This window comes from Globicephala melas, chromosome 20 (genome assembly GCF_963455315.2).
Source record: "Globicephala melas chromosome 20, mGloMel1.2, whole genome shotgun sequence".
Classification (NCBI taxonomy): Eukaryota; Metazoa; Chordata; class Mammalia; order Artiodactyla; family Delphinidae; genus Globicephala; species Globicephala melas.
Genome location: NC_083333.1, coordinates 4,891,082 through 4,908,741, shown reverse-complemented (window position 1 = coordinate 4,908,741; position 17,660 = coordinate 4,891,082). Strand labels below are relative to the sequence as shown.

Below are 17,660 nucleotides of genomic sequence, written 5' to 3'. Positions count from 1 at the left end.
TTTATGCTTGGGAACAGAGATCGAGGCCCCGCTACTCCCCAGGGCCGGGGGTGGGGTGGGGTGGGGGGGAGCTCTGATGCTGGATGGGGCGGAGAGCCTCGGGGGACGGGCCGCGCCACAAAGATTCGCTTCTCCGGAGTCAACAGCTCGGCCTCGGGGGCCACGTGTCGCCCAGGGGCCCGGGGCTCCAGCTTCCAGGTGCTAGGCAGCTGAAGCCTGGCAACCAGATCCGGGGAGCCCAGCTGGGCGAGGAGGCCGGGCTGGGAACTGGGCCAGAGGAACCTCGGCCCGGGCCTCAGGCTGCGCCCACATTCCTCTCTCCACCGCGGCCCTGCAGCCCAGATGGAGCCCAGCCCAGCCCTGGGGTGGCCGCCACCCCCAGCCCTCAAGAGACCACACTCTAGGCAGGCAGCTGATTTTTTATTGGCGCTATTTCCCAGTCATCTGGGAAACTAGTCTGGTCCAGCCAGCTACCCTTTCTCCCAACGTGCTTTGGGGGAATGGCATGGGGTGAAGGGCAACCTTCAGCAGGGATGTCCTCTGCGGTATACTGCAGCCCATGCACTCCCCCAGGGGAAGGGAGGCACTCAGATTGTGTAAACCCCTGCCTCAGGATATAGGAGTGGGGGCAGGTGGTAGCACTCCCGGACCTCCCTGCCCCAGGCAATGCAGGGGCTAGGCCTCTGGAATGGCCAGAACAGGCAGGCCCCAGCTTGCCTTACTCCAAAGCACTGAGCTGCGCTCCCAGTAGACACCTGCGACTTATTTTCAAACTGGGCTGGGGGAAAGGGCAGCATCTAGGTGGAGCCACAGCTACCTCCAGCCTTTTTCTGCAGAGGCTCTGGAGACCTCCCTGCTTCCAAAAGTTACGTCTGGCCTCCAACTCTAGCCAGGCTGAACCCTGGGGACGTTGACTAAAGATAAGAAGGGGTGAGGAGGGGAAAGAGGGACGTTGGGGGAGTAGGGTGGGTTGAGTTTTACATATCCAGGGCCAAAGGCAGAGCAGGGGCTTTACTGGTTCTTATACCCCATTGATGATACAATCCAGGGGGCTGGTCATGCCTGAGGCACTTTTCAAGAACATTTACAGGAGAAGCAATATCGGGGTCGTCCAGAGGTGTATCCAGGTGCCTCAAGGGGGGACTGGCTCATCTGTGACCGCTGGAGAGCACAAAAGAGAAATCCTTGCAGCCTCCCAGAGGGCGATGCCCCCAGCAAGCCTCAGCTACTTCCACTCTCACTCCCACACTGGGCCCTGGACTCTGGACCCTGCCAGGCCAGAAACAGAGGTTCAAACTAAACTGGACTTGAGGGTTGGAGGAGAAAGAACACATTTGGGCCCTGAGGAGGAGCGGAGGCAGCCCTTCAGGCACAAGAAGCACCTACCCTTGCCCACCCCAGGAGCTCACTTTTGCCCAGCAGCTTCTGCTTTCATTTATCTGGGGGCTGAAAATGCTTTTAATAATTTGGGCTGTGACCACTGGGGATGGGAATGTGGGCAAGGGCCAGCTGGGTTAACCCTTGTGTGGGTGAGGGTGAAGTTATAACTCACGGCGGATAGCCAGGAGAGTGTTTCCATGGCAACAGGACACAGAAGTCACTGTGTAGGGGTGCATCTCATCCAGCTGCACTGGCCTAGGGAGTCCAGCATCCTCATCCCTCCTTCCCAGTCGACCTCGGGCCCCTTTGCCCCAAGAGTACACTTCACTTTCTGCCAAAGAGAATCCCAAGGAGAGAAATGAGAGAAAGACATACCTTAGCAAGCAGCTAGCTTCCTAGATTGCCATACTGGCCCCAACATGGGGTTGCTGAGTTCAGTAGCCCTGAGCATAACCCCCCATTGCTCCTGGGTCTGCCCACACCCCTACCTGCCCCAATGGCCACAGTGAAGGCATCCCCACAGGCCACCATTGCTATCTTGATTCCCTGGAGGCCTTGGACTTGACAAGGTACCCGGCTGACCCGGCGAGCGATGGTACCCAGCTGCCCATGCTGATTGCTGCCGAAGGTATAGCAGTCACCAGAGGCTGTAGGGGAGGAGAGAGGAAAGGAAGGAAAGGGTGCCTCAACAGAGGGCCCAAGGAAGCCAGGGGAGTCCACCTTTGGCCTCCTGTGCCCAGGTCCTACTTACCAGTTACAGCAGCTGAATGAGCAGTGCCCAGGTCCACGCTCAGCAGGGGCTCGCGGTCCAGGGGTGCAGAACCTAGTGGTGTGAAGCTCAGGGCCTCCTCCACTTGCTGGTGTGGGGCAGGCTCCTCCCCTAGGGAGAGATGGTCCAGGCCCAGCTTGTTGAACCTGAGGGCAGAGCCAAAAGCCAAGTCCAGCTGACACAGTTTATATAGACTGTCCTCCCCCAACGTATCTGGGCAGGAGCTGGTGCACCAGGGGACATATCTTACACTGGGTTGAACCCACAGAACACTCAAGACCCACTCAGTTCTAATCCCAGGTGGGAGGTAGGCAATGACAGATGGAGCACTGGCAGCTAAGGGAGGTCGGGGAGGGCAGGCTAGTTATTGTAGTGCACCTAGTTCACGTACCTGTTGCTCCCACAGGCCAGGGCTTGGCCAGACACAGTGAGGATCATGGAGGAGTCAATGCCACATACAACCCGCTGGGCTTCCTGTCCTGGGGGCATGGGTACCTGCTGGGGGCAGCTGTGGGACTCCCTGTTGCCTAGTCCCAGCCGGCCTACAAGGAGAAACCGGCACTGGGCTAGTTTGAGCTTGTCTAGCTTAGTGATAGTAGGATAAGGAGGACCCACAGGGCAGCATGAGTGAAGGCTGTTCCTGACTGAAATGCCCATCCTTGGCCCCTCCGTGGGTCAAAATTCTACTCCTTTAAGGCCCTGTTCAGGTGCCACGTCTCTCTTCTCCAGGTAGAGCCCCTTGCCATTCCTTGTGTTCCCACACCTCTGGACCTTGGGTGAGCCCTGATGCTGTCTGTCCTCTATCATGTTGGAGATGTGTCATCCTTCCCCCATCTAGACTGAGTCCTCCAGGAGGACGGGGACCCCTATCTAAGTCATCCCTAGTTTCAATGCCCAGCCTGATGCCTGACCCAGGGAGAGGCACAACATATATTTCTGGATGAATGAAATCTCTCTCATTACATCATGAGCACCCGAAGGAATCGACATCATGTTCATCTTGTCTCAGCACCCAGCACAAGGTGGGCACATACTGGGTGTGCAATAAAGGTTTGTCGAGTGAATAAATGAATCAGAGAGAAAAGGAGGAGGAGGAAACAGGCCATAGGGTAGAAGATGGCTATGAAGAGGAACAAATCATGGCTGGGGTGTTCCAGAGGCTAGAACAGAGTGAAATCTTACCACCATCTCCGCGGCCCCAGGCAAATAGTTCTCGCTCAGTGGACAAGGCCAGCACATGAGACGCCCCACAGGCCACCTGCACCATCTCATAGCCCAGCAGGGCCTCCACAATGGTGGGCTAGACAGAGAGGAAGCAAGGGCAGACTGGGCAAGGGGCCTGGACTAGCCACCTGGCCTCAGCATCCTCCGTAGGGATGAAGTTGGAGGCTGCAAATTCTCATGAGGTGGCTGTCTCTTTAACTCCCCCCCACACACATATTGCAACCACTGGGGAAGCCTGGTCTTTCTGTACTTCCCCAGATGCTGCCCAGAACAGGTGCAGCCTGGGAGGTACAGGGACCTGTGGCTGCTGGGGATTCCCCTGCCTCCAAGCTGGGTGTCAGCTCTCAAATGTGGGCTGCTTGCCATCTCCCCACTTCCTCCTCCCCAGTATACACTCAAAACCCACCTGGCTGATGTCATTGAGGCTGCCATGGCCTAGGCACCCATTGCTGCCACTGCCAAAGGTCATGATGATGCCTCGGTCTGGGGAGGGGAGTAGTGAGGAAAGGGAAAGGAAAGAGGTTAGGCTGTTTTTCCAGACAGACCAGTGCAACCTTGGATCGGAGGAGCAAGAAAAAGTTAGTTGGAGGCTAGGGCTGGAAGAATTGGGTGGGGGAGAAAAGGACTGGGGTCTTTCTTCCCAAGTGTGTGACTTTGGACAAGTGACAGCCTCTGAGCCTTAGTTTCTAGATCTGTCAAATGGAGATGATATAACTGCCTTGTCAGGCCTGCTGTGAAGGTAAAGGAGATCGGGTAAGTAAAGCACTCCCTGGAAGATAAAACCATTATTAAGTGAGCAGTTAGCAAATGAAAGGCAAGGAAGGAAATTGCTCTGGGGGGGTCTTCTTATAGCTGAGTCCCCACAGGCTAGTCCCCTGACTAACTCACCAGTCAGGCAGGCCGTGAAGAGGTCCCCACAGGCCACATGCTTGATAGTCACACCCGACTGGCCCTCCAGGAAACGGGAGATGAACTGGGGCTGCTGCTGCTCCACCGCCCCAGGGAGGAGGGGACCCCCTCCAGCGCCTAGGGGCGGGGCCTGCGAGGGGACAGGGGAGGGCGTGGGCGGCGCCTGAGTGCTCAGCTCCTGAGCCACGCCCCCCTCCATTCAGGGCCCCACCCCACCCCCACCCCCGCCTGCTCACCTCCCAAAGTATGAGGCGCCCAGAGCGCGTGACGCCAGCCTTCTGCGTGCGCCCCGCTGCCACCTGGACCACCTCTGTGTTGAGCATTGGCAGCCGCAGCGGCACACTGAGCCCGCCACCCCACACGTACACCGATGACAGGGGCGGCGGAATGGCCGGCCGGGCAGGTCCCCGGGGAACACCTGCGGGGACAACTCATCAGGCCTATTAAATTGGTGGGATGGACTTCCCTGATGGTCCAATGGATAAGACTCCACGCTCCCAATGCAGAGGGGCCGGGTTCAATCCCTGGTCAGGGAACTAGATCCTGCAAGCATGCCGCAACTAAAAATCCCCACGTGCTGCAACAAAGATCCCCACATGCCGCAACTAAGACCCCGCACAGCCTAAATTAATTAATTAATTAATTAAAAAAAATAAATTGGTGAGAATGCCATGGTGTCCGTCGGAACCCCTGCGGTCGCCCCGACTTACCTCTGCAACGGCCACTGGTGGTCCTGCCCCCTGTGCTGCCGGGGGCCATGGGTGGCCCGGTGGCCAGGGGCTTCTCTGCCCTGCAGGACAGATGGGGGCCTCAGGACAAGGACCCTCCCTGGCATCCCCACACCCAGAAATGGTGGACTTGCCGAGAATGCCCCTCTCTGCCCCAGGCCTACTGTGCTCCCACGGGGTGCCCCACTGCTGCCCAGGGCCCCCTCCCTGCACCGGCCTCCGCATGCGGACGCTGCCCAGGTCGGTGTGGAGGTTGAGGAGCGCCCGGATGCAGAGGGGCTGCGCCATGATGTGGCTGAGCGGTGGCCGCTGTGCAGGCTCCAGGCTGAGAAGACTCAGAACCAGCTGGCGCAGCTCAGGGCTGTACCGGTCAGAGATGGGCGCAAAGGTGCCGCTCATGATCTTCAGCACCAGCGCTGGCAGGTTCTGTGAAGGCAGCACGTGTGGGGTTGGCCAGAACCTCAGGCCAGGCTCTTAAACTGCAGCACCCCCAGCTCCAGCCCCAGCCCCTAGCCTGGTGGGGTGGCCACAGCCCTGCACTCAGAAGCCATCCGTCTGGTGAGGGGACTCCCAGGATGATAGGGGAGCCAAACTCTGCTTTCAAGAACCTCTGAGAGGGGAGCTGCAGCCATGTCAGCTGGCTGCATGTTGGGAAAACTCACGTCTTGCCCTTAGGAGGGTCCTTAATCTGATGGGAGAGCCCTACCCTCAGTTTAATGGGGGTCCCAAGCCCTACCTTAAGGAACCCATAGTCTTAGGGAAGCCACAGCCCTGGCCTGGGGTAATCCACCAGTCTGATGAGAGAGACGTAAGTGAGCCACAAGAGAAGAAACACAGAAGTGGTTGGAGCCAAGGACTTCAGGAGATAGAGGTAGGGATCTCAGTTGTCCCCCCAGGGGGACTTACTCACCGCAGCCTCAAAGGCCCTCTTGAGGCTGGCCAGCTCATATAGGACACAGCCCAGGGCCCAGATGTCACTCTTCTGGTTGTAGGGCTTGCCCTCACACAGTTCAGGGGAAATGTAGCATGGAGTACCCACCACCTGCAGGAGGGAAGCTGATATTACAGCCCCGGGGTGGGAGGACCAAGGCTCTGCCCAAAAGCCCACTTAGAGACAGCTTCTCCCCAAAGTAGGCAAAAGTGCTTCCTCCTGCAGGACCAGCCAGCCAGAGACTAAGGGGCCAAGGTCTTGGGGGGGTGGGGCTGGGGACAGGGGTGCAAAGTAGACCTTGGCCCTCAAAAGCTCCAGCACCCTTGAGGGCCCTTCCATGCCCAGGCACCGTGTAGGCCTTGCTCTTGCTGCTAAGGATCTTGGAGATGCCGAAGTCACCAATCTTGACGACCATGCGGTGTTTGTCTAGAAGGATGTTTTGGGTCTTGAGGTCCCGGTGCAGGATGAGGTGGGTGTGCACGTGATGCAGCGCCAGCAGGATCTGCACAAAGAAGTGCAGGATGGTCTCCTCCTCCAGCAGGGAATTACAGCGCTTCTGGATGAACTCAGCCAGGGTGCCACCTGCAGTCGCAAGGAACTAGTCAAGATCCAGGCTGCTCCATGCTTGAGATTTTCCTTTTATGAAACTAAAGACCCAGACAGGGCAAGGGCCTGCCAGTGTCACACAACTGGGGTCAGAACCCTATACCTCTGACCCTCAGCCAAGCCCATTCCGAGGAGGGAAGCTGGCTGATCTGTGCCTGCCTGTCCCAGAGGTGAGCGGCCCTTGGAGCCAGGCCAGTGCAAGGAGGCTGGCCCACCTGGTGCATATTCCATGGCGATCATGAGAGCCTTGTCCTCCAGGAAGTTCTCGTAGTACTCAATGACATTGGGGTGGTTGAGCAGCTTGAGGACCTGGCACTCATTCTGGGCTGCCTGCCTCTCTTCCTTGGTCATCTGCTCCACTGGGATCTGCTTGATGATCACCAGCTTCTGGTCAGCCTTGCGAAGGCACAGGTGAACAATCCTGAGGACGTGGAGTACAGGAGTGGGTACCAGCTGAGCTTCCTTAGGACAAGGGAATTGGCACCTAGACTAAGAAGTCATCTAAGTTGGTGCGCAGAACACTGAGTTTAGGAATAGGGAGAACCGACCACAAGCTGTCTGAGACCTTGGGCAAGTCGTTTAACTTATCTGGGACTCAGTTTCACCACAGGCACAATGACTGTGCCTAATAATAGTCTTGGTCTCTGTAAGTCCGCACAGACTCTGGAGTTAACTGCCTGGTTCAAATCCTGGCTCCTCCTCTTACTAGTTATCTGGTCTTAAATTATGTGACATCAGGATCTGGAAAGTAGGATCGATCTCACAAGGTTGTTGAGAGGATCAAATGAGAATATGCATGTACTGCACTTAGCACAGCGCCTGGCACATCAAAAATACTCAGTGAGTAGGAGCCATTCATTTTATTATTTTCTGCCAATTCTGTAGTCAGTGTTCATAAAAGCAGGGTTTTGTTCTTTCTCCTTCACCACTATAGCCCCACTGCATAGCCTAGTGCATACCCCAGCACTTAGTAGGAGCTCAATAAGTATCTGTTGAATGATGGACTATCTAAGTATCAACTGTATATCTCCAGCTCAGACCTCTCCTCTGAGCCTCAGACTTACATATTCAACTACTTGCTTTGCACCTCTACCTGAATGGCTGGCAAGCATCCTGAATTTTAACAAATACAAAACTCTTGATTCCTGCCCTTGAAACCTTTCCTTCCTCAGTTTCTTCCATCTCAGTAAATGACACCACCATCCCCCAGTTATTAAAGTCCCTAAGTTAGTAAAGTCAGACACGTGAAAATCATGCCAGAATCTTTCCCCTATCTCACGCTAACATCAGTAAATCTTGTTTCTACTACCTCCAAAATAGTGGGAACCCACCCATTTCTCTGTGTCTTCTGCTATAACCCTTGGCCAAATTATCATTTCTTGCGTAAAATACTGCACTAGACTTCAAATGGTTCCTTTCACTCTTGTCACCCTCACATCTAAATTCTACACAGCAGCCAGAGTGACATTTTAAAAATGCAAATCATATCAAGACCATTCCTTTGCTTAAACTTCATTTCCTTTAAACTGCAAATAAATTCAATTCCTTTACCTCAGCCTACAAGGCCGTAATTTGGTTCCCGCCCTCTGTGATTATCACATTTTATTCCATTCTTTACCTTGCCCACTACGTTCCAACTACATTAGTCTTTTTCTCAGTTCTTTGAATACTCTGAATTCTTTCCCACGTGAGGACCTTAGCATAAACTGTTTCCTCCGCCTGAGAAGCTCTGCCTTTTTCAGACTACATACTGGTCCTCATTCCTCAAGTCTTGGTTTGAAACTTCACTTGCCAGAGAAATTTTCCCTGATCATCCCAAATGAATAATCTCTGGTGTTGTACTCTATTCTCGCCGTTTGTTAATCACTGCTTTAACAATGTCCTGTTTATTGTATAATTTTCCGATAGTCTGTAAGCTCCGAGGCGGAGAGCACGCCTGTTTGGTCTTAACTGTATACCCAGTATCGAATGCCTGACGTGTATAGTTGCTGCTCAACATTTGTTGAATGAATGAGTCAGGATCAAAGAACAAACTCTGAGGGGGGCCGCAAAGGCTGGCCGGGGGCGTGACCTCCTTGGAGGCGGAGTTTCCCAACGAAGACTAGGACAGGAAGCCTGCGGAGGGCTTCCCGGATTAGGCGCTCACGCATCGGGGCGGGGCTAAACGGGTAGCGATTTTGCTGTCGGAGTTGGGGCTTATTTTCCCTCTTCCCGAGCAATTGCCTCCCCCAGAGCCCTGGCTCACCCGAAGGCACCTCTGCCCACCACTCGGATCCGCTCGTACTTCTCCATCTCATTTCTCAGAGTCACATTTCCGGAACCCCAAAACTCAGACACAGCGCGTGCGCGGGCCCGCCCTCTCTAGGACCACGCCCCCTGCACTGCAAGATAATTGAGGGGCGGAGCTAGTGGAGCTAGGTGTTGGTTCAGCCTCTCATTTGTCTCCGCTAATTTGCACCGTCCCTGCAGCCCGGATCCGCAGTCGCCCTCCCAGTGTGCAAGGAATGGGGCGATATGCCATTTCTTGGCATGCCCCGCAAAAGCCAGCACCTTCCCAGCTACTTCCTACACACGTGGCCGCATCCGGCCCTCGCAAAGCTTCCTTAGACCGCAGGGGTTCCCCGCGCAGGCCGAGTGAGGGTGGGAAGAAAGGACCGATCTCTCTCTGCCCCACTCTTTGCCCACTAGTGACGGTGTTTCCGAGGGAGAGGGCAGATTCTCACTGGCACGCAAACGATAAACACTACCAAAGCTGAACCGAGTCGGCGCTCTCGGTCTGTGGGGCAGGGTGCCGGATTAGTTTCGTGTTTGCCTAGGGAGGGACCGGGGAAACCCCGACCTGTGCAAGTTGATTCACCTAGGGAGGACGTGACGCGGTCTCCAGGCTGTCCCGACTAGTGAGCTAGTGAGCACTGCGCTCGTCAACACCCTCAACTCCCCAACGCACACATACAACGCTGCCGCTGCCGCAGAGTAATCTGCCTTCAGTTCTCAAATAGAGAGAACTTCCTTGGGGGAAGATGGGAGGGAAGTGGATTACTACCTGAAAGCTTCAGGGAGAAGGGGAAAGACCCTTGTTCGGCTGATATGGGTTCAAGGCTTCTGCCCAGAGGTAGGGGGTCGGTTAGTACAATCGTCCAAGATCTTGACCAGAAGTGAGTTTAATTCCAGGTCGCTCCCTGGCGCCTCCTGCACTTCACGAGCTCCATAAATGCTCAGTTTAGGGAGCAGGAAGGATGGTGATTAGTTAAGGGATAGCATCCCTATTTCTGAGTGGGCGAGGAAAGTGAGGAAAGGGATGTTTATCTTCAGCTCCCACCCTGCCCATTGAAAGGGTGCCCAAACCTACCCACATGGAATGACCACTGGAAGGGCCCCTCATGAGGGCCCCTCAGTCTGGCTCAGGCCGCTGTGGCTGTCGGACAAAGCTGCCCTGTGAGCAAAGGGGAGCACAGAGTGGAAGGCCGCTCAGCCGGGACACTCCGTGCTCTCACCTAGAAACCGATTGGGCCTTGGTTGACCAAGAAGCCCCAGAGGGGTTAATGTGTAACCTTGGAGCCATCAGGGGAGGCAGAACAAACACCCAAACCGCTTTGCGCCTCGGGTTTCTGGCTTTTCCTCCCTCTCGCAGCACCTCCACCACCTCTCCCCCGCCCCCGCCCCCGCCCCAACTACTCCTTTCTCCTTTACCCCTGTCCCCGCCTCTCCGCCGCCCTTCAGTTTGCCTGGTTCCTTCGCGGGCGGGAGGGGATCCCGCGCCACGGTGAGGACAGGCTGACACCTAGTGGTCGCGAGGTGCAATTGCTCCACGCCACTGGCCTGCGGAATGAGAGTCACCCCAGCGGCCTGGGCAAATCGGCCGTCTTCCCCGCCCTAGCCTCCAGGGAGCAGGGAGAAGAGAGCTAGGACTGTCTGAGGGAGGACTATGACTGCCGCGCGGCCCCAGGAACCCAAGAGCCGGACGGGAAATGGGTGATGAGTTAGTCGAGTTTCTAGGCACCGACTCGGTGCGGGACGAGGTAGAGGCAGGTAAACGTGTTCGTCTTGGGCTCGAAGAAGCTAGTGATCCAGTGGAACAAGGTCCGGGCGGAGATCACAGTCCGAAGCGGGGCACCGGCTGGTCCCCAGAACCAGGGATTAAGGACGTGGGTTGTGACGGGCCTCGCTTAGTTCTGCTCACAAAGGAGTTGAGGGCGGGCAGAGAGAGTTCTCTCAGTACCCGCCCAGGCAGGGGAGCCGGGACCCCTGGGGAAAGTTGGGCATGCGGGTTAACTAGGCCAAGCGAGCGAAGTGGGACTCCGTCGGCAGTCGGGAGCTGCCAGCGAGGGGTGGCTCGAAGGCGGCGCCCCGGGGACAGCCCATTTTGCCCGGAGTCCGCGGGAGCCTGGAGGCGCCAGGGGGGGCCCCGGGAAATGGGGCCCGCGCCCGCCGCGCTGCAGAGGCGCCGGAGGGGCGGGGATAGGCGGGCGGGGCGGGACGGGGGCGGGGGCAGAGGCCGGCTGGGAGGGAACTGGAGGAGCGAAGGGGCCTAGAGGTCTTCGCCGAAACCGTGTGTGTGAGGCCGGCGGCCGGCAGGAGAGGCGTCCGGGGTGGACTGGCCCGAGAGGGAGCCCCTTTCCCGAACGGCCGGAGGAGGCCACCTAGAGGGCGGACAGAGGCAGGGAGGGCCAGCATGCCCCCAATGCTCTTCCCCGCCCTGCCGCTGCTCCTGGGCGCCACGCTGACCTTCCGGGCGCTCCGGCACGCGCTCTGTCGCCTGCCTCTGCCTGCGCACGTGCGCGCCGACCCCCTGCGCACCTGGCGCTGGCACAACCTTCTCGTCTCCTTCGCCCATTCCATTGTGTCAGGGATCTGGGCGCTGCTGTGGTGAGTGAAGGACTGGGGGAGTGAAGGTGGCTAGGGGACCCCGCATTACTCTTTCCATCACTCACCGGCGGGCTAAGGCCCAGGCAGTCTCACCCGACTCCCGGTTTAAAATGCTGTCCAATCAGGAGCGGCAGCAGCGCCGGGGGGCGGGGGGGCGGTGTTCTCACCTGGGAAACAGGAGACACCTGGGTTTCAGCCGAGCCCCTCCTGGCTCCCCCGTCAGCCAATAGCGCCAGCCCAGACCCTCCGGGGACCGGCAAGGGTAATGGCGGGGGGAGCCGTGGGTCCCTGGGGATACTGACATGAGAGCCTGCCTTCTCCCTTCCCTTCCAGTATATGGCAGACCCCTGAGATGCTGGTGGACGTTGAGAGCGCATGGTCGCTTTCTGGCTATCTGCTTGTTTGCTTTTCCGCAGGTAGGTCTTGCCCAGGAAGCATTAAAAAGGGGGGACAGGGGTAAGCTTCTTGTTCAGCACCATTTATGACCTCTTCCCCCAACCCTCCGCTAGGGTACTTCATCCACGACACACTGGATATTGTGGTTAGCCAACAGGCACGAGCTTCTTGGGAATACCTCGTCCACCACGTCATGGTGAGAAGCAGGGGATGTGGTATAGGCCTGGTGCTAGCAACCTAGTCTCAGCTGTCTTTCTGAACCTGGGAGGTAAAGACCATCTTTTCTTAACTCCATCCCCACCCTGTGTCCCACATCTCATGCTAGAATGCTGAGGGCTGGCAGTCTCTGGGCCCTTGCTTCACTATTTGAGGCCAGCAATCATGGCCTCACCTTCTTAAGACTGGAAACTCCACCCAGAATCTGTGGGGAGGGATCAAAATTTAATCTTGACTCCACTGTAAACTATATTTCAGAAAGCAAGTAAGGGAAGATTTCCTACCCCTCAATCTCGTAGTCTTGTTATTCCAACTTCCAGGAAAGCCTTGACATCTGGGTCCCCTAAGCCATTCTCTCCCTTGCCTTGTAGGCTATGGGTGCCTTCTTTTCAGGCATCTTTTGGAGCAGATTTGTTGGTGGGGGCGTCCTAACACTGCTGGTGGAGGTCAGCAACATCTTTCTCACAATACGCATGATGATGAAGATCAATAATGCCCAGGACCTCCTCCTCTATCGAGTCAACAAATACATCAACTTGTTTATGTACTTTCTTTTCCGACTGGCCCCTCAGGCGTACCTCACCCATTTCTTCCTGGGTTACGCCGGCCAGAGGAACCTGGGAACCTTTCTGCTGGGCATCCTGCTTATGCTGGACGTCATGATCCTCATCTACTTTTCCCGCCTCCTCCGCTCTGACTTCTGCCCCCAAGGTGTCCCCAGCCGGCAACACAAAGACAAGTTCTTGATTGAGTGAAAAACGCAGTTAGGGACTTGTGGTAAGGACAGCAAACACAGCCAAGAACACCCTCACACGGACTGAGAAGAGACTTATTAGCCCCTTGCCTGAGGTGTCCTCTGGGGCCAGCCACTCCACCTTTCAAGCCTGCACCCACTATTGAAAACACTAATGAAAGCACTCTTCTGAAGTCCTTGTCCTTCCTTGGGCAAGGGGTGAGGGAAGCAGACAGACCGGTTGGACATGGTAGATGGGTATGGGGACAAGGTGCTACTGGAAAGCCAGCCAACCCACACTGCCCTGAAATGGATGCTAATGAAAACTCTGGATACTGGTTTCATACAAAGCCTCTTCCAGAGATGAAGGAAGGGGTTCTTGCAAAGCTTCTTGCTTGGTCTCTTACCTCATGATGGAGGCCAAGTTGTAGTTGTCCTAAGATGTGTCTGGGTCACAAATATCTGTTACAGGTATGGTGAGGTGATAGGGCTGAGTGTTCCAACAGGTTAAGTAGACCAAGAGTCTTGCCCAAGCCCTGTTACTTAGGTGTGTATATACCATAGTATGGCCTCCCACCCAGAAATCAACAGAAAGAAAAGAAGCATACATCTAGTGAAAACTTTTATATTTAGAATTAGTCAGCTGGACTCAGTTTAGATGATCCCAATCTGAAAAACAAAAGGGAGCTTTGTTACTGGGAGTTGAAATGTGAATATTAAGCGGGAAATGTCAAAGTTAAAAAGCAAATTGAGGGCATATGGTGAGGGGTAGGGCCTATTAAAGACGGGGCGCAGTCAGTTGAAACTAATCACCGAAGTCAAAGTTTGGTAACTAACAGACACATCATTTGCACCCAGGAAGCGGGGGTGTTAAGGAGTTTGTAGCAAAGGAAGCTTACTTTGTTGGCAACATCCAAAGCGTCATAGTCAGGAGCCAGTCGAACATATGCCTTCTTCTCTCCATCAGGCCTAGGGTGGAGAAGGAAGCCTTAGTCCCTACTGCCCTCACTGCCCCCATATGCCCTTCCTTCCTCCCCAGTCTTCTGGCATATCAGTGGTTCCTTTGTTCATGTCACTCCCCCGCCCCAAATAGTGATTTTTCCATCATTTGCGCAGAGGGGGTCAGGGAAGCCACTAAGCCACAAATGAAGCCAATTCCATTTTATGGGAAACACCACAGGCATCCTGACATTAACTGTATCTTACTCTAGGGTCTGCTTCTGTCTAGAGATAGGGATCAAGAAAATGAGCATCAACCCCTTAAGTCCTAGAGGAAGGACAGCTGATGTTTCCTCAGAAGTCCATACTCCATACAAGGGGCTGCAATTACAGCAGGGGCTGCTCACTGGGAAGTCTACTTCTGATCCCAAAAGCAGCATCAAGGAATTTCATGCCATTCTGGTTTCCTGGCTTCTGACAAGAGGCCCAGAGGCCCCGGGTTCCTCCCCATCCCACAGGACTCCACTCACCTGATCAGGGTGTTGACCTTAGCCACGTCAATGTCATAGAGCTTCTTCACAGCCTGTTTAATCTGGTGCTTGTTGGCCTTGACATCCACAATGAACACCAGTGTGTTGTTGTCTTCTATTTTCTTCATGGCTGACTCGGTGGTGAGGGGGAACTTGATGATGGCATAGTGGTCAAGCCTGGGAGAGGCAAAATGGGGTCAGCTGGCTTGGGCCCAGTACAATAAAGAATGCGCCCTCTTTTTGAGCCCAGGTGCATCAGACAACGAGGTAGCAATCATTTGTGTCAGACTTTGGTCGCTGAACAGTGTCATCACGTGCACCCTGAAACTTAGGGACCTGGAGCCTCAGCTTGGGGACATCTCAAGGGCTTTCACGTTAAGTGATTAAACAATCATTTTTGAGTTCCAACTTTATTCATTCTTTTACCTGACCTCAACATTTCTGAAGAGCAAATTTCTAGAAGAAATTTGAGACTTAAAAGGTTAGACAACTTAACCCAAGAGCACAAAGTTAAGACTATGGGATCTAGAAACTCAGGCTAGGGTTCCAAAGAATGTTGGTGCTTCACTATGAGGCTGAATTGACTGTTTTGCCCCCTTTGGTTGCTGAAAACTGGCTTACAAGCCATCAATTCTTGAAAGCAACTTTTTATTTACAGCTCAGGTTAGTTACAGTGGCCATCTAACACAGCTTTCCCCCTGAAATTTAGAGAAGCAAGGCTCTATTTGCCTGGGTACACCATCCTCTTTTGAAGAGAGATCAGATCTCAATCTCTCATCACACTAAATTCTAGGTCCAAATGGCAGTAAAAAGTCTGTCAAGTCCATTTCTCCGTGGACACAATCCACTCTCCTGCCTTTTTCTTAGGAAGCAGTGGGAAGACCCACTGGTGATAACCACTACCATGGCTCTACTCTAAACTGTGCTCCCTAAGGTCGGTCATTACCACTAGTGACACCGAAACACTCAAGTACCCTAACCTTTTCCACTCACTCCCCCAACCATTCCTTGAGTGTAAACATTTGGGAAAGTGAATGAAAAGAAGTTGCCATACACTGCTGCAGGTCTTCACCGTCCAATACAGATAAATGAATCTCATCAATCTGGAATCATCCCACATCCTCACCTTACAGGACTATTCCCCACAGCAAAGATTTAAAAAAAGTGCAATGAGGAGCAACCTAAACCTGGAACCCCCAAACAAAGAACATCTAAGTCCCACTTTATGCTCACGAGAAGGTAGACTACATATGAAATGATGATTAACCTAACAATTCGCTAATCTTGACAGTGACTCTGGGTTGTTTTAAACAATTCTTGCTAATATGCTAAACACACCTCCTTTCGTTTTTAAAGAGGGCATTATTCTCTTCATACTTCCTTTAGAGAAGCACACTAGGTACCAACGTGGTTTTGAGAAGCCATGCTCTAGGTTTGGTAAATTTCCAAATTACCAATGGAGGATACCCAAACATCTTTTCATGGGTACGGGGCAGTACTGACTTGTTTCTCCTAGGGGCGCTCTTCCGAGGATATTTGGGCTGCCTCCTGAGCCGCAGTGTTTTGGGCCGTCGGAAGGTGGGTGACGTCCGGATCTTCTTTTTTTTGTGGCTGTGTACGCCTTTCAACACTGCTTTCTTGGCCTTCAAAGCTTTTGCTTTGGCTTCGGCTTTGGGAGGGGCAGGGACTGAGAGAAGGAAAGAAGGAAAGAAAAATCCCGAGGATGCGAGATTCAGAAATCAATCACTTCCGGCCTCAAGACCCATAGTGGGCGCCCCAGGCCACACGTGCATCAGTGGTTCCTTTGAAGACATCACAAGTCTCAGGAATTTAAAATTTTTCCATCATATGCACGTTTCTAGGGGGAACTTGGGATACGATGAGAAAGAAACTAGCAATGACCGAAAGCTTGACACTTGATAAAAATGTGAACTAGTAGTTTTATGCATACCGTCGCCCAGCCATTGGCGAAGAGTATATAGCCCCATTTAACATGGGGATAAAAGAGAAGTTGAGGGTACCGATTCCTTACATGTCTAGAGACATGGAGCTCCCCAGAGCCGACTGTTTGGCTGTCCCCCGCAGGTGGTACCGGCCGGGCTTGCCTCCCCAACACCCTTCACTGAAGCCCAGACCGTGCGGCTGGGCCCACGCGCTCCTCAGCGTTGCCAAAACTCGAGGAGCTGTCCCACAGCACACACCGCAAGGCCTGGCCCAGCCATCATCCTCCCAGTCCATTCACTCTGCGGGGACCCCAGGCCAGCCAGCTGTGTATCCCCAGCCCCAGCACACACCTTCCTTCTTCGCTTTCGGCGCCATCTTCGTGAAAAGAGTTTCCGAGACTTGTTCCCACGGGCTTATAGAGTCAAGTCTCACAGAAGACTCGCGATACTTTTTAGTTAAAGCTGATTGGATACTCTGCAGCGCGACGCCCGCCGGGAATGGTAGTTAGATTTTATTTCCTCGCGAGAGCGATTAAACTAGCACCACCCCTCCGTTTGTTAGACCCTAAAGCTTCATGGGGGTTGTAGTGTTTTGGAGACGCGTGTTTATTTTATGTGGCGGGTGGATGGTGTAGCCTGCGGCTGCACGGGACTGAGCGCTTCACATCTTGAGCAACTTTAGGGAGAAGGATTACAGGATTGCAGTTACACTGCAAACTGGAATTAATATACTGTAGTTAGATTGACTCAGGTAGAGTGAAGCAAAATTCTATAACGTTAGAGCAGAATTTGCCCAGTCCAACTCCCTCAGACATCTGTGGAAATTGAGGTCGAGAGAGGGGACACGGCTTATTTATAACACGGTGATTAGGTGGCGGAAAAAGTCGAGTCAGGCGGAGGGGAAGAGCAAAGTGTCAGAAGAGGTAGGAGGTGGCCACATTGCCCCTATGACAGATTTCATGCTGTCTTCCCGATAACACTCTTGAAGAGACTACCAATTATTCCAAATACCCAGAGATCAGATTTCTCCAGGATACGCTCGTTCTTCTTGGGAATAATTTCATTCACAGTCCCCTCCCTTTAAGCAGTCTTCTCTTCCTTGATCCAGTCATCTTTGTGTCCCCAAATTCAGTTCCTGACACAGAGCAAGGTTTAGTAAACGCTCGGGTTTTCTTCTTTGAACGACTGTGCTTATCCCATATCACATCTCCTTTCTGTCCTGCCCCTCCTCTCTTGGAATCACCTTTGAAGGTGAGATTTGTTGTGTGCTACCCCCTCTTCTAGCCTGCAGACTGCAAAAAGGAAAAGTCCTGGGGGAGTGGAGGTAGATTTCAATGGGGTCAGAGCGAAGAACGCCCATACCAAAGGAGAGTCCCCATGTCCCAGAGCGGTGACTTCTCCAAAGGGAGGAATTCTGGGTCCCCTAGCCCTCCTTTATCCTCCATCAAGGGAGGCAGCTTGGTCTTCGGCGCCCCAGGCCCCCAATCTAA

General features: G+C 54.1%; 3 protein-coding genes and 4 non-coding genes across 9 annotated transcripts; 1 reads left to right on the top strand and 6 right to left on the bottom strand.

The window, feature by feature from the left end:
- Positions 1-449: 449 nt before the first annotated feature.
- On the bottom strand, positions 450-13,357 carry NEK8 (NIMA related kinase 8). Of its 3 annotated transcripts, XM_060290265.1 has the most exons (16): positions 13,166-13,357; positions 11,479-11,580; positions 6,763-6,968; positions 6,291-6,523; positions 5,921-6,052; positions 5,228-5,436; positions 4,993-5,072; positions 4,519-4,700; positions 4,262-4,412; positions 3,780-3,856; positions 3,332-3,449; positions 2,541-2,691; positions 2,132-2,295; positions 1,869-2,027; positions 1,553-1,711; positions 450-1,161 (listed from the first exon to the last, which is right to left on the bottom strand). In XM_060290265.1, the coding sequence occupies exons 3-16, from the start codon at positions 6,896-6,898 to the stop codon at positions 1,133-1,135; spliced, it is 1,980 nt and encodes a 659-aa protein (XP_060146248.1). In that variant the 5' UTR covers positions 6,899-6,968; positions 11,479-11,580; positions 13,166-13,357; the 3' UTR covers positions 450-1,132. The 3 variants fall into 3 exon arrangements, with proteins under 3 accessions (XP_060146248.1, XP_030717856.1, XP_060146249.1); XM_030861996.2 differs by lacking the exons at positions 11,479-11,580; positions 13,166-13,357 and adding an exon at positions 8,793-9,722; XM_060290266.1 differs by lacking the exons at positions 6,763-6,968; positions 11,479-11,580; positions 13,166-13,357 and adding an exon at positions 8,793-9,722.
- On the top strand, positions 10,977-17,477 carry TLCD1 (TLC domain containing 1). The gene is made up of 4 exons (XM_030862012.2): positions 10,977-11,413; positions 11,747-11,829; positions 11,923-12,005; positions 12,397-17,477. The coding sequence occupies exons 1-4, from the start codon at positions 11,220-11,222 to the stop codon at positions 12,778-12,780; spliced, it is 744 nt and encodes a 247-aa protein (XP_030717872.1). The 5' UTR covers positions 10,977-11,219; the 3' UTR covers positions 12,781-17,477.
- RPL23A (ribosomal protein L23a) lies at positions 13,362-16,633 on the bottom strand. The gene is made up of 5 exons (XM_030862013.3): positions 16,522-16,633; positions 15,731-15,914; positions 14,228-14,404; positions 13,658-13,727; positions 13,362-13,427 (listed from the first exon to the last, which is right to left on the bottom strand). The coding sequence occupies exons 1-5, from the start codon at positions 16,544-16,546 to the stop codon at positions 13,413-13,415; spliced, it is 471 nt and encodes a 156-aa protein (XP_030717873.1). The 5' UTR covers positions 16,547-16,633; the 3' UTR covers positions 13,362-13,412.
- Positions 13,547-13,613, bottom strand: LOC115856217 (small nucleolar RNA Z17). Its single transcript, XR_004040740.2, has one exon. It is a non-coding gene; the product is annotated as a small nucleolar RNA Z17 (small nucleolar RNA).
- LOC115856214 (small nucleolar RNA SNORD42) lies at positions 13,805-13,872 on the bottom strand. The gene has a single exon (XR_004040737.1). It is a non-coding gene; the product is annotated as a small nucleolar RNA SNORD42 (small nucleolar RNA).
- LOC115856216 (small nucleolar RNA Z17) lies at positions 14,477-14,548 on the bottom strand. Its single transcript, XR_004040739.1, has one exon. It is a non-coding gene; the product is annotated as a small nucleolar RNA Z17 (small nucleolar RNA).
- Positions 16,015-16,081, bottom strand: LOC115856213 (small nucleolar RNA SNORD42). The gene has a single exon (XR_004040736.1). It is a non-coding gene; the product is annotated as a small nucleolar RNA SNORD42 (small nucleolar RNA).
- Positions 17,478-17,660: the final 183 nt, after the last annotated feature.

Excerpts from the sequence above, each read along its gene's own strand:
- NEK8 (XM_030861996.2), bottom strand. The coding sequence starts at position 8,839 with ATGGAGAAGTACGAGCGGATCCGAGTGGTGGGCAGAGGTGCCTTCGG. Across the intron at positions 4,413-4,518 it reads GGCGCCTCATACTTTGGGAG|GCCCCGCCCCTAGGCGCTGG; the intron begins GTGAGCAGGCGG and ends GTCCCCTCGCAG. Across the intron at positions 3,450-3,779 it reads GCCTCAATGACATCAGCCAG|CCCACCATTGTGGAGGCCCT; the intron begins GTGGGTTTTGAG and ends CTCTCTGTCTAG.
- TLCD1 (XM_030862012.2), top strand. The coding sequence starts at position 11,220 with ATGCCCCCAATGCTCTTCCCCGCCCTGCCGCTGCTCCTGGGCGCCACG. Across the intron at positions 11,414-11,746 it reads GGGATCTGGGCGCTGCTGTG|TATATGGCAGACCCCTGAGA; the intron begins GTGAGTGAAGGA and ends CTTCCCTTCCAG. Across the intron at positions 12,006-12,396 it reads ACCTCGTCCACCACGTCATG|GCTATGGGTGCCTTCTTTTC; the intron begins GTGAGAAGCAGG and ends CTTGCCTTGTAG.
- RPL23A (XM_030862013.3), bottom strand. The coding sequence starts at position 16,546 with ATGGCGCCGAAAGCGAAGAAGGAAG. Across the intron at positions 15,915-16,521 it reads GCCGAAAGCGAAGAAGGAAG|TCCCTGCCCCTCCCAAAGCC; the intron begins GTGTGTGCTGGG and ends TCCTTCTCTCAG. Across the intron at positions 13,728-14,227 it reads AAGGTCAACACCCTGATCAG|GCCTGATGGAGAGAAGAAGG; the intron begins GTGAGTGGAGTC and ends TCTCCACCCTAG.